General features: G+C 42.0%; 1 protein-coding gene across 4 annotated transcripts; it reads right to left on the reverse strand.

Annotated features, from left to right (window-relative positions):
- Positions 1–132: 132 nt before the first annotated feature.
- On the reverse strand, positions 133–11,288 carry znf513a (zinc finger protein 513a). 4 transcript variants are annotated; one of them, XM_085770720.1, is made up of 6 exons: positions 10,988–11,288; positions 9,557–9,693; positions 8,401–8,502; positions 7,992–8,126; positions 3,540–4,337; positions 133–2,846 (listed from the first exon to the last, which is right to left on the reverse strand). In XM_085770720.1, exons 5-6 carry the CDS (start codon positions 4,261–4,263, stop codon positions 1,885–1,887), a joined length of 1,686 nt encoding a protein of 561 aa, XP_085626846.1. In that variant the 5' UTR covers positions 4,264–4,337; positions 7,992–8,126; positions 8,401–8,502; positions 9,557–9,693; positions 10,988–11,288; the 3' UTR covers positions 133–1,884. The 4 variants fall into 4 exon arrangements, with proteins under 4 accessions (XP_085626846.1, XP_085626845.1, XP_085626844.1 ...); XM_085770719.1 differs by lacking the exon at positions 8,401–8,502 and having other exon boundaries at positions 3,540–3,605; positions 3,642–4,337; positions 10,988–11,210; XM_085770718.1 differs by lacking the exon at positions 8,401–8,502 and having other exon boundaries at positions 133–2,840; positions 10,988–11,210.
- Between the last annotated feature and the right edge of the window lie 1,252 nt (positions 11,289–12,540).

Here is a 12,540-nt window from a genome sequence, read left to right on the forward strand (position 1 = left end):
AATGTCAACAGCAAACGCTCCAAGCAGAAACATGAGAACGTGGCAAAGCTTAAATGAGTGGAACGCACCACTGTGTGTGTCAGTATGTCACTGAGCTTTCAAGACAAATGAGAAGCAACCCGACACCGGATGTTCAATGAAATGAATCCCATGTGTTTATTTCAAATTCCTCACTTAAGGCATTTATGAGACACTGCATAAGGACAAAAATGGACACTTGGGGGATGTCAGTACTAATCAATGGGTTCAATGCTCCATTGTGTCATGGCAAATTGGCAACCTGAAAAATATATCACTTGCATATAATAGTCATTCACAAAGAGAGTAACTATAAATCGCTGCCCCTATTGTTTTTTCCCCCATAATGACTAAATGACACACCACACATTCAAAAATTAAAATCAAAAAATGTCTAATCCTATATATTAGAGTATGCACTTCTAGCAGTGTATTACGGCCACGTTAGAAAAAAATAAAATGACTATTACACACCCACATGCTGACTAACAGTATCATTTTTTTTCTCCAAGTAAAAAACACAATGGGCTAAATTTCACAGTCAATAGTAAACGTTAATCCAGAGGAAGGTGGCTCTTGACAAGACTCTTTCCAAAAAGACACTTCCCAAACAAAATGAATTTAAGACCTACGACTTTAAAGATAGCTGATATGTAGCGAGATTGTGGGGGAATTCTTTGAACAACATGCCCATGTATGACTTATCCCACTCCTTAATCACAAACGAGAGGTGAAGAGATGCTGCTTCTTTGTTTTTGTTTTTTTTGCTCTTAAACTTAATCCAAAACCTGCCAAACAAAAATGGAGCTGAGTGTCTGATTGTGCTTTTCCCTTTATCCATACAAACCAAGTCATAACTGAAATGCTTGTGCATGCAATTTTTAGTATTAGAATAACTAGGGAATTTATTTTTGCCAACATTTTATCATTCCACATCACTTTTTTCTCAATCCTGAGGGGTTTGCCAAAATGACAATATAGTTCAAGACACAGGAGATTACCTATTAAGATTAACACAACCTAATTAATCAAATATAGAGTGTAAAACAATTCCAGTACTATTAAATAGCACATTGCTAGTAGTACATACATTAGTAAATTCATCAGAAGGCATGCTATTACCAGAGCTTGTGCCCCAATGCAAAGAAAGCACAACACTGGCCCTTTAAAAGGAACCATCTTTAGCTGCACTGTGTAGTCTCTGGAAAATAATTTATCAATGGGACATATTTGAATTATTTAATTAACTACGACTCAATGTTAAAATCACCCCATGAACCTATTTCCCTCCTGTGAATGTGATTTGAGGGTGAAAAGCAAAGCTGATTATCAGTTACATTCATTTTATTTCATTTGATATTTGGATACAAAAACAAAAATGTTTGATCAACAACATGTGGCACTGGTGACTAAAAAACAACAACAACAACAACAACAACAACCCAGAAACGATCTTTTAGAAACTACACAGTGCAACTCATCAGTTCAGGCAGAAATGTGCATGAGTTCCATATATTGAGGAGTATTTGGTAGTGATATGTGTTGTAGTAAGAGAGGGAAATGTCGCAACAAGCGTGGAGTAACGTACAGAACAAGACAGTGAAAGGACTTCCATTTGTCTTTACACAAACACAGAGTAACAGAGTAGAACACAAACTATGAGCAGACTCGTCCACCTTACTGAACCCAAAAGGCATTAAAATACTCGGAACAATAATTGTGTGAGATTCTACAAACAAACGAGTAGCAGCCTCTGAAGACATCTGACGAAACACTAACAGACCGACACACACTAAAACTAGATAAAGGCTCTGTGAGGAAAAAAAAGAGAGAGTTGCTGGTAGCTTAGTTCTGCTGAGTTATATTTTATACAATCTCAAGTTTATAGCACGAGTGTATTGCCTGACCTCCCTCCCGAGACATATACTGCATATCGGCCCCTGCTTCTTTCCTGTGGGGTTGAACTCCACCTCCCATCCTTTTCCGCACTTCGTTGTCTTCGTCGTCTCTTCTCGACATCGGAACCTTGACCCAGCCGTCCGTGGCCAGGCCGTGTTTCTTCTGGTGTCTCTTGTAATTGTCCCAGTGGCCGGTCGTGTAGCCGCACTCCTGGCACTTGTACGGCTTTTCTCCGGTGTGCCGCAGCATGTGCCGCTTCAGGTTCATGCTCTGGTTGCAGCTGTAGCTGCACACGGCACATTGGAAAGGTTTGGCGCCCGAGTGCACTCGCTGGTGGCGCTTCAGGTTGGCCAGGTTCCCGCAGGCGTAATCGCACAAATGGCACTTATAGGGTTTCTCGCCTGTGTGCACTCGGTGGTGGCGCTTGAGGTTGTCGAAATGCGCCGAGGCGTAGTCGCACTGTGGGCACTTGTACGGTTTCTCGCCGCTGTGAGTTTTCATGTGGCGCGCCAAGTGGTTGGGGTAGTGTGTGAGGAAGGGGCAGGCGGCGCAGGTGTACACCTTGTCGCTGCGCTCGCCGGGGCTGTTGGGAGATGACGAGGCGTCCTTAGTCAGCATTTCGAGGGTACACTTGGCACAAATCTGGGCTGAGGAGCCGTCCTCGTCCTCCAGGACTATGCCACATAACCGGCATGTAAAAGGGAACAGTGAAGGGGGCAGGGGTGCACCGTCTGCTACGCCCCCTCTGGTTCCCCTGCTGCCCCCACTGCTTGTAGTTTGCAGCAGAGGTGGAGGCTGGTGGCTAGGAGCGGGGTTAGAGGGGGGTATGCGTGGTGGCGACGCCCCCTTTAAGTTATCAAAGACCGACAGAGAGTTATTGTTCTGGGTTCCCAAACTCAGGTTTGACGTCGGCCTTGCAACATCTGAAACTTGACAAAAGATGATACATTGAGTTAATACATATAATTAATTATTAAAGGGACGGTTCAACATTTTGGCAAATTTGCCATAATCCCTATAGTCAAATGGGTAGGTTCATTACCTTTAATTGTCAGAGCATGTTGTTTTGAGTGAACGGTACAGGTCCCCTGTCCATCAAAACTTACCAAATACACAATCCAACAACTCCAAAACGCTCTCGGGGACAAGTTGTGACCTGCACATACACCACGCTATGAAAAAAATCATGTATAATTATGTAACATTACGACACACAAAGCAAATACTCTGAACTACTTTCACCACATCTGGAATGTAGTTCCGGCTGCATTTGCTTCGAAAACAACTCTGTTTCGTAATGATACATTGTTATCTCATAGCGTGGTGAATGTGCAGGTCACAACTTGTCCATGAGAGCGTTTTGATTGTGTATTTGATGAGTTTGATGAGGGACAGGGGAACTGTACCATTCACCTCCATTGTGTTCACTGAGCAGCTCACGTCTCTGCTCTGCGGATCTCAAAACAGCTTGCACCGACAATTAAAGGTAATGAACCTACTCCTATGACTATAGGGATTATGGCAATGGGCAAACTGGCCAAAATGTTGAACTATCCCTTAAATGATTGACAGTGACAGCTTCAAATAAATCTGGAGGTGAATCATTATAAAAGCACACAAACCTTTACTTGAAGCACCAGGCTCCTCCACGCTGGCTCTTTGCCCACTTGAATGCCTCTTCTGGCTGTTGTGGCTGTTGTGGCTGCTGTGGCTGCTCTGGCCGCTCTGGCCACCGGCAGGTCGAGGCGCGGGTTCGTGTCCCGCCACAGCAGAGGGCACATGCATGCGCTGGTGCCTCTTTAGGTTCCCAAGGGAACTGCATGCAAAAGTGCAGCTGTCACATTTGTACGGTTTTTCCCCGGTGTGGATGCGCAGGTGCCTCTGCAGGTTGACCAGCTGGGCCGAGGCGTAAGTGCACAGGGGGCAGTTGTAGGGCTTCTCCCCGTTGTGCGTCTTCATGTGCCGCTTCACGTGATTGGCATAACGCGAGGAGAAGCCGCAGATGTGGCACGAGTGCAGCTTGGACGATTTGTCCTCAGCCGACAGCCCCTTGTCGCCCATCCCTTCACCGTCGAGATGCGAGTGGGAGCAAGAGCGAGGCATCCCGCTGATGCCTCCGAAGGGTAAGCAGAAGTCTGTGCTCTTGGCTTCCCTGGAGGCTTTACAGCACCTAAGGCAGTAAGGACCGACAAGGTCTATGCCAGGTCCCAGAGGTTCATCGCGGAGCTGTCCGCAGCCCCTGCAGGACAGGTAGGGGGGGAAACTGGGCTCCGACTGGGCTGCTCTGCCCTCGTCCTCCCTCCCGTTGTCGGTTGTGCTGCGCGAGTTATCTGTTTCACTTTCCATGCTGAGCTGGCCGTAGGCAGGGCTCTCCTCATCACCCAGGGGATACACAGAGAAACCAATCTCAGCAGCTACTTCTGTGCAGGGACGACAAACAAGGGGGAAAAAAAAAAAGTTTCCAAACCTTGATCACACAGATTATCTGACTGAGATGAAGAGCTCTTATGAAAAAGAGTAAAAGTGCAGTAGAAGAGAGATGATGTGCCAACAACTGTGTTATCTGCATTTTTCAACATCGCAGTTGCAACAGATGTTCAGTAAAAAAAATATACAGAAATCCAAAATGACCAGTATTGAACAAATAAATCAAACATTATGACACAATCCAAAAAATATGTGATTCCATCATTCTTCTTTTCAGTCTAGGTCTGGGGACACGAGGGTGGGGATTAGAGACAGCATCTTTGTCATGACAAGTGATATGATTCAACAAACATAAGAATAACTTTGATAAAATAAGAAATTCTTAAGAGTTTGAAAAGGGCAATTCTGCAATAATAGTTATAATGACCAAAAAACCTAATATATTATTTTTAGTTCATACTGAAACATTCTGGACTTCCATACAGACCTTTTTTTTAAAGACACCTGAAGGCACCACAGAGCTTTAACTTTCTATGAAAACCTCACTAAACTATTAAAAAAAACGGACTAATTCAGAAAACGAGCAGCAGTTTAGCGAAAATGCCCGCTGAAAACAATCAGTGAGTAAAATAACTTCAGGAGACAAGAGAGAGAGAGAGACGGTATTGTTTGATACTCACAGCTCTACCAGCAACGTCAAGTTTATCACACAAAAAACAGAGCGCCAATTTTTTCCAGGAGGTAGAATAGAAAAGAAAAGCTTCATGAGACACTGTGCTCTCTCCCGGCGTTCGTGGGTGTTTTCCTGAACGCGAGGCGAGCGAGCCTGAAGAAGAAAAACCACCGTCCTTCACAGATGCCAAGGCAGGATGTGAGGAAGGCGAGAGTCGAGGCTGCCCTTTTATCCTGCCCCATGGAAACCCCTCGTGGATGATTACCAAGCCTAATGATAATGATGATGACTATAATGGTGAGGCTGCTGCTGCTGATGATGATAATGATGATGAGGGTAGATGATGATGATGATGATGATGATGATGATGATGATGATGGGGGAACTATAATGGCGGTGGGGTAGTGGGAGAGCAGAGGCAGCCGATGATGATGATGATGATGATGATGATGATGATGATGATGATGATGATGATGATGATGATGAATAAATGTCCTCTTATAATGGTGTCCTTGATGGTAATGGTCCTATTTTTATGACCCTTATATAATAATGGTGTCTCAGCTCCTTTCTCTACTTTTCCATTTTTCAGATCACTCTCTCTGACAAAGAGCCATGCTGGGGAATATGAGCTGCTGGTGCCATTTCTCTCACCGACACACAGAGGGGGCCGCACTTCATCACTGAGAAACCCAACAGTAAAAGTCCTTTTTGTAGAGCGACCACTTCATTTCCTTTAGTGGTTAAGCCATTACGATCATTTTCATCTGTGATTCATTCCGTGTCTCCGTGGTTGCGACAGGAAGTGAAAATAGAAGCTTCCACAAAACATAATGATACTGTTGTTCGTTAGTCAAGTAAATGTAGTTCAAACTGGGGACTGGAGTGAAATGTACTACAATGACCAGGCTATAATCAATGGACACACTGATAAGATATAATAAGTCTGTGATACACGGAAACATTCACAAACTCCAGCAAAGCGTATATAAAAAAAAGGGGGGGGGGGGGGGACTTGCTCTAGAAGTTAGTGGACTGATACTGGTATAAAATCAGATATCAACAACACAAAGCTGTACTCCTTAATTATCAGGGGTGCAAACTTGTCACCTTTCGGCGAAATTCGCCGTTTTGGATCCCAAATTGGTCATTTGTGTGATTCGTGTAAATCCGCAAAAAAAAAAAAAATTGAGAGGGGGGGGGGGTCCGGCGAGGCGAGGCGAGCCGAGCCGAGCCAATGCACCTGTCTCTTTAAGGCGCATGCAGCTTATCTGGATGACAACGAGTGGTGGCAGCGCTCCTCTTCTGTCCAGCAATACACACCTGAAGCTTCACTTTTAATACAGACTAACTAACGCGACTTTTTGAGCATGGCGAGTGAAAGAGTCGGAGCTAGAAGATGCTCCAGCAGCGTTGTAGGTCTGCTGTATGGGACCGCGTGTGTGTGATGATCGCGATCGCGGCCAATTAGCGATTAGCGCGTTTAGCATTTATTAGCGCTGCAGCGACCTGAGCAGCAGCAGGAGGAGGAGGAGGAGGAGGAGGAGGTTGACTGACTGTGGCAGGACACCTCTGCCTCTGTTTCACTTTATGTTGCTGGTAAATAATGTGGTTGTAAAAGTAGTAGGCTAAAGTTAAATTATTTAGTATGCACTAATTAAAGGGGCAGAGCTTTAAGAGACATTTTAGCTTTTATATTTTATAAGATATATTTTTTGCATATACAAGACATGATTGATTTTCCCAACGATCAAAGTATACGAAACCGAACCGAAAACCATGACCACAAAACCATGAACCGAACCGTTTGCTTGAACATCTTTTAAATACATATTGCCGCTTAATATGTTTTATGTAGCCTATGGCATTTTTAAGCTTCATGTGTGTTATTGGACAGAAAGCAGCGCTGCCTTGGAGCATAGCCTACGTACAGAAAACACATTTACATCAATAAATAAATGTTTCACAATGAACCAATCAGTCTGTATTAAATTTTATTTAGTTTGAAGGCAAGGTTTGCAAGGTTCATCAAGGGACAGATTCTCTAGGTTTTGCACAGCTTTTGCTCATGCTAAACCTGCAAAGGCTGAAGACCCTCTTCACATATTTCAAAACCAAACACAGAGAGACAGATTGTGCAGGTTTAACAGGAGCAAAAGCTGTGCAAACCTGAGTAAATCTGGACCCTAGTCTCATGCTAAAATTGACTGTAAATTCACCTTTAAAGTTGGTTTTTAAAAAAATTTTCCCGGGGGAGCATGCCCCCGGACCCCCCTAGGGGGTCGGTATCTTGTCACCTTTTTTACCCCTGATGAGTTTGCACCCCTGATTATTCATTAAATGAAACCCTGATTTTGGTACTATTTATAGCAAGGTTTCCCACTTAATAATTTATTTATGGCGTCTCACCACAAAATTGTCATTCAGCACTACATATATATATATATATATATATATATACACACAAAAAACAGGAAAAGTCTTTGTTTGATGTATTGATTTGCTCAGCCCCTCTTTGCCTTGTGCTCTCTCTCTCTCTGTCTCTTTCACAAACCCTGACCACAGACTCGTCTGTCAGAGCCAAACAGGTCATTAGGAGCATCTCTCCACATCCCTGTCAAATATATTTATCGCGACATATAGCCCTGGCCACGATCATACATAAAAAAAATAAAAAAAAAACATTAACAAAAATTACAATTTTCTGTGAGTGGATCAGTTCTGACGGTGCACACACCATGAAAATCAAACTGTAGTTACGATAATTTGTGCCTGACCTCTAAAGACGCATACACCAGATGTGCCTCTGATGTATTTCTGACAATGCAGCTCAGCGAGGGTCTGTATTGAGCTGCAGTTGATGTTACCACGGCAACCACAGACCGTCACCAAAACAACAAGGACTGAAACCTCAATTATTATAACTTTAACCACATGATTATAAAAAAAAACAAAAAAAACACACATTACAAACCTGAGAACTTTTCCAGGCCTAAAAGCTTGTTGTCATGATCTGGATCACCAAACTCAAGGTCTTGTCCGAGAAGGAAGTCTGTTTCTAAGCTGAGGTTTCCAGGAGTTTCAGTGGCTACACCATCTTCAGAATCCACTACAATCATAGAAAGAACCCAATAAACAACATTAAAATTCACGTCAAGGCACAGGAAAAGTAAATGCTTCATTATTTGCATGAATAAGTAAAAATGCAGAATGTCAGAGGGTAAAAAAAAAAACCTAACACTCAAGCTTCCGAAGTTACTGAGTTAAGTATTGTCTGCGGTTCAAAAGGGGAAATTGTATAGAAGCACTATTTTGTTCTTAAGCAATCAGTAATATTGAATAATAATCTTAATTAAATTAGCAGCAAAATAATGGCGACATACCTTACACGACTGGCTTGGCTGAAAGAGGTTTATGGTAATGACAATGCTGCCTTAAACCACAGCAGATTACTGGGAAGTGGTATAAATGACGCAACTCTCCTCCTACAGTGTACAAGAGCATTTCATGAACAAAACGTGAACTCTAAACAGATGACAGATGGAACTCTTTTACTGCAGTTACAGCTAATGATGCCTGAAATACTAACTTGGTCTCTCAAGCTTGATGAACTCCAAACAGCTATCACACAGCTGTCACTCTTCAGAAAACTACTTTCGGGGCCAAGTCACGGACATCGTGCTCGGCAGCCTGCTTTGGCAAAGCTTTCAGTACCAGCCTCATGCTACCATCTACTGGCCATTTTAGTGTTTGACATAATGACAATAATACAATGTATCACCAATGTAAGACATATAGGATGTTTATTCTTACAGAGCCACACCTCAGATTACATTAATTTGAGATTATGTAATAGGTGCAGGCAGAGGTGGGAATACCTGCTTTGTAATATTGGAAGTGTTATCCCAGATTGGACCATGAACATGATTCATAGCAGTTGGCCATGATGATCTCATCTCCCTTGCTAGTTTGCTGATTACATTATAATGGGTTAGTGAAGATTTAAAAGAAAAGTTGTTTAAATAAATACCATCCCTCAGCCTGAGTATCTAGCCCTTGTGGGAGGTTGCACAGTTTGACAAATGAGTTGTAGCTACACAAATGACATCTGCAGCATATGTGCTGTATCTGCAGCAGCTTAAGATCTGCATAAAGTGTCAATAACATTGTATGCCATTTACTTGTAAATCAAGTACTAAACAGATTACAACATCGTATTGAAGAAAAAAAAAAGAAGTTCATACCAAGCAGTTTTCAGTGCATCTATTAAACTGAATATCTAAAAAACTTCACATCCTAATCCTGACCTACAGGACTGTGAGTCCATGTCATCCACATGAAACACTGCAAACACTTAAACAACAATGCCTGGTGTCCTGATGTGAGCAGAACAAGAGGAAACACGTGGTAATTAGCTAGGCCAATATTCACAGGACAGGAACAGTTCATTGTTAGATTAAAGACATGAGTAAAGGTTTCAGGAATGTGGCTCTGCTATGCTTTGACCTATGAGCTTGAACAAAATCTAGCAACACTTACACTTTACTGGCTGTGGATTCTGCTGTTTTTTTCTTGGCATCTTCCAGTCAGCCTCTCTCTTTTCTGAAGCGTCTTCTTGCAGACTTCCACAACCATCAGCTCATTCTCATATATTTGGAAGATATTCTTCAGTATTCCTATATGTAAGAGAGGACACATTTACCTTGAGATGCAACATAATGCATTTGGGCAGCACCTTGAAGTAGTTCAATTAACATAGTGAAGCAATTAACATAACACTTACAACAGATGGCTGTGTGAATTATTTGCACAATTGACATATTAATTGTTTGATTTGTAAATTTGAAGTTTAACTTTCACGCTTTCCTAAATCCCAGAGTAATGCCTTCAAAGTGCATGGTTTGTGTTACAAACAATCCTATATCCATGTTGATAATTTTAACTATCATATAGGAAGTAAAACAAACAAAAAACAAAATTTTCACATTCTAGGATTAAAATTGCTGCTGATCAATTTTCCAGCTGATCAGTAAACAAATAAAACCCCCTATCACTCCAGCTGTGATGTCTACCCACAAACAGAAATTCACAGATTTGATGTACGACTGTCAATAGCTTCTCTGTGAATGACACCAGGCTGAATCACTCCTTCAGCTGGTGAACAGAGTGATGGTTCACTGGTGGTGAACAGTGATGGTGTCATCCAAAAGCTTGTCACTGCTTATACACGGCATATTACACATTATGACTACATTACTCAGCTCCCCCAGTCACTTTAATGAAATATGGATGCACTCTGTAGCTGCTTCACATCTGTATTTGAATAAAACAGCTGGCTATAGAGCCTATGAGTCAGTGGAGCAAGTCACCAATCCGGTGTTGACTATCATTTTCAGCAGGCCTATTGTGTTCAAATGCAACGAGGTGGGGGCGGTAATTAACGTTACACAGTGTAATTAACGTACTATAACCCAGCAGTTTAAGTATAAACAGCATTTCTTATGGCTAGCTACCAACTATAAGACACAGATGTAATTTGCGTGTGAAACCTAGCAGCGTATTCACTGTCCACTGTCAACAAAGTGGAAACCCACACTACTATATGTCGCTAACCACCCCAGCTACTTTAACAAGATGGCTAACACATTAGCTCTGTTCTCCGACAGAGAGCAATCAAGCGAGTCAGCTAGCAATTTAAACTGAGATATGTCTTCACATATAGCATACAGCTAACTCAAGACACCACTGGACGACAGGACGTGTCAGCAAAAAGAAAATGGGGGGGGGGAAGGACGGTAAGTTAAGTGACCGGACGAGTGGTGAATCAAAACGCGTCCTTATCAGATCCAACTAATGACTGACAGATGCCATCTTCAGTGAATATCAACCGCAGATGAACATGTTAACCTACAGCTAAATTAGCCGAGGAGCTAATGTCAACTTCAGTTGTTAGCTATCATGCTAACTTACCTAAAAAACGTAAATATTCCTGTCGACTGAGATGCTTTTGGTCGACGGTAAACACGCCATTGGGTGCGAAGTGTTTGTCCTCAAATGTACAACGTCTGGAGATCCGCCATTTCTTCATGAGCTGCGGTGACAAAGAAAGGCAATTAATGGTATTTTTCATAACTTAATTGATTTTCTGACTCGCCTGTGTTCCAGCAGCAGCAGCAACAACAAGACTTCCGGTCTGAAACCTTCAGAGTAAAAGCACGGCGGCTGTAGCCTACAGTTGAGTTGTCCAGATGTTGGCAGAAGATTTCAGCTTCTCCAGTGTTAAGCTTAAAAAAAAGATTGAGTTAAGTAGCTCACACAAGATAAAAGCTCACATATCCTGTCTCCTGGTCTGCCCGGGTAAGTCTGTGTTTTGATTTGCCTGATATCCTCACAAAAAATGCTAATAACAACATCTGTCCAAGACAGTTTGTCTGCCCTTGAGGCCACTGTGATAACTAACAGATGACTGTTTTTTTTTCTTTAACCAGCACACACGCTTCGATCATTTCACATAATGACAACCTTGCATGCCAGTGTATTGTTTTCATTGTTTCCATTCTCACTACACAGTCTCCCTTTCACCTTTTTTGAGCATATCAGGATGCTACATGTGCTTTTAATGATATTACATTGTAGCAGGAAAAAAAACACAACTCTCACATGTTTCAACTTGTAAGACAAAATATTTAAATTTAAATGTAGATCTTTCATAATATGACTTTCAGTAGCCTACATCAGTACCAGTATGCTTTTTTGTAGCTAGTGTGTCCATGACACTGGAACATATTTGAGACGCTTAAAACCAAGGGTGTAATTTAGTATTAAACTTTGATAAAAGGACAAGGCTGATTTTCCTCTTTGTTTTAACATTCCCATATTCATTACAGTAGCCTAGTAGCCTAAAAGGCTGGTCCAACAAGATTGCAATAGGCCTATAAATAAGGGTAAATCAAGCTGTGGTAATAAATATCTTATAAGAGATGAAATTCTATGGATAATACCATAAGATTTAGTAACCCCCCACCCATAAATTACGCCCTTGCTTAAGACTACCTGCTTTTATTCTGAAGGCCTTGGGGGCTTTGCGGACGTTTCATTGTTGCTGGAGGGACGCATCTTGATTCTATTGTATACAGTTAGGTGTTTCCGCTTCCGAAAATAATTTCCGGTTTCTGTGGCCTCTCCGAGTCCTGGTAGTTGTAGTTCTTATAAGAACCGTAGTCCCTCTTTTGATCAAGGCTGTTTTGCAGCTGTATCTCTGTTATTTAAATTTAGAGTTTTACAAAAAGAAAAAGAAAAAAAAGGGTCACTTGGCATTTTAATCTCATCTTGCACAAGAGGAAAAAATATAACATAATGAATAAATACAGTAACGCAGACCTGCTCTGGAGGGGTGTGTCAATAGGCCTATGGACATGAAACTGATGTAGGCCTAGTCCTAAATGCGCTTAAATGAAAAATATAGGTTGCCCTGAAATCTTCCACAGCGTATTTGCGTAGCCCATATAGATTTACATAGGCCT

The sequence above is a fragment of the Trachurus japonicus genome, chromosome 24 (genome assembly GCF_045865225.1).
Source record: "Trachurus japonicus isolate A0001 chromosome 24, Traja_1.0".
In the NCBI taxonomy this organism is placed as follows: domain Eukaryota; kingdom Metazoa; phylum Chordata; class Actinopteri; order Carangiformes; family Carangidae; genus Trachurus; species Trachurus japonicus.

What these genes read in the sequence shown, in the direction of transcription:
- znf513a (XM_085770717.1), bottom strand. Translation starts at nt 9,596, where the DNA reads ATGCCAAGAAAAAAACAGCAGAATCCACAGCCAGTAAAGT. An exon ending in GAATCCACAGCCAGTAAAGT is followed by an intron (nt 8,127 to 9,556) that starts GTAAGTGTTGCT and finishes CTATGATTGTAG; the next exon opens with TGGATTCTGAAGATGGTGTA. An exon ending in AGGCCTGGAAAAGTTCTCAG is followed by an intron (nt 4,338 to 7,991) that starts GTTTGTAATGTG and finishes GTCCCTGCACAG; the next exon opens with AAGTAGCTGCTGAGATTGGT.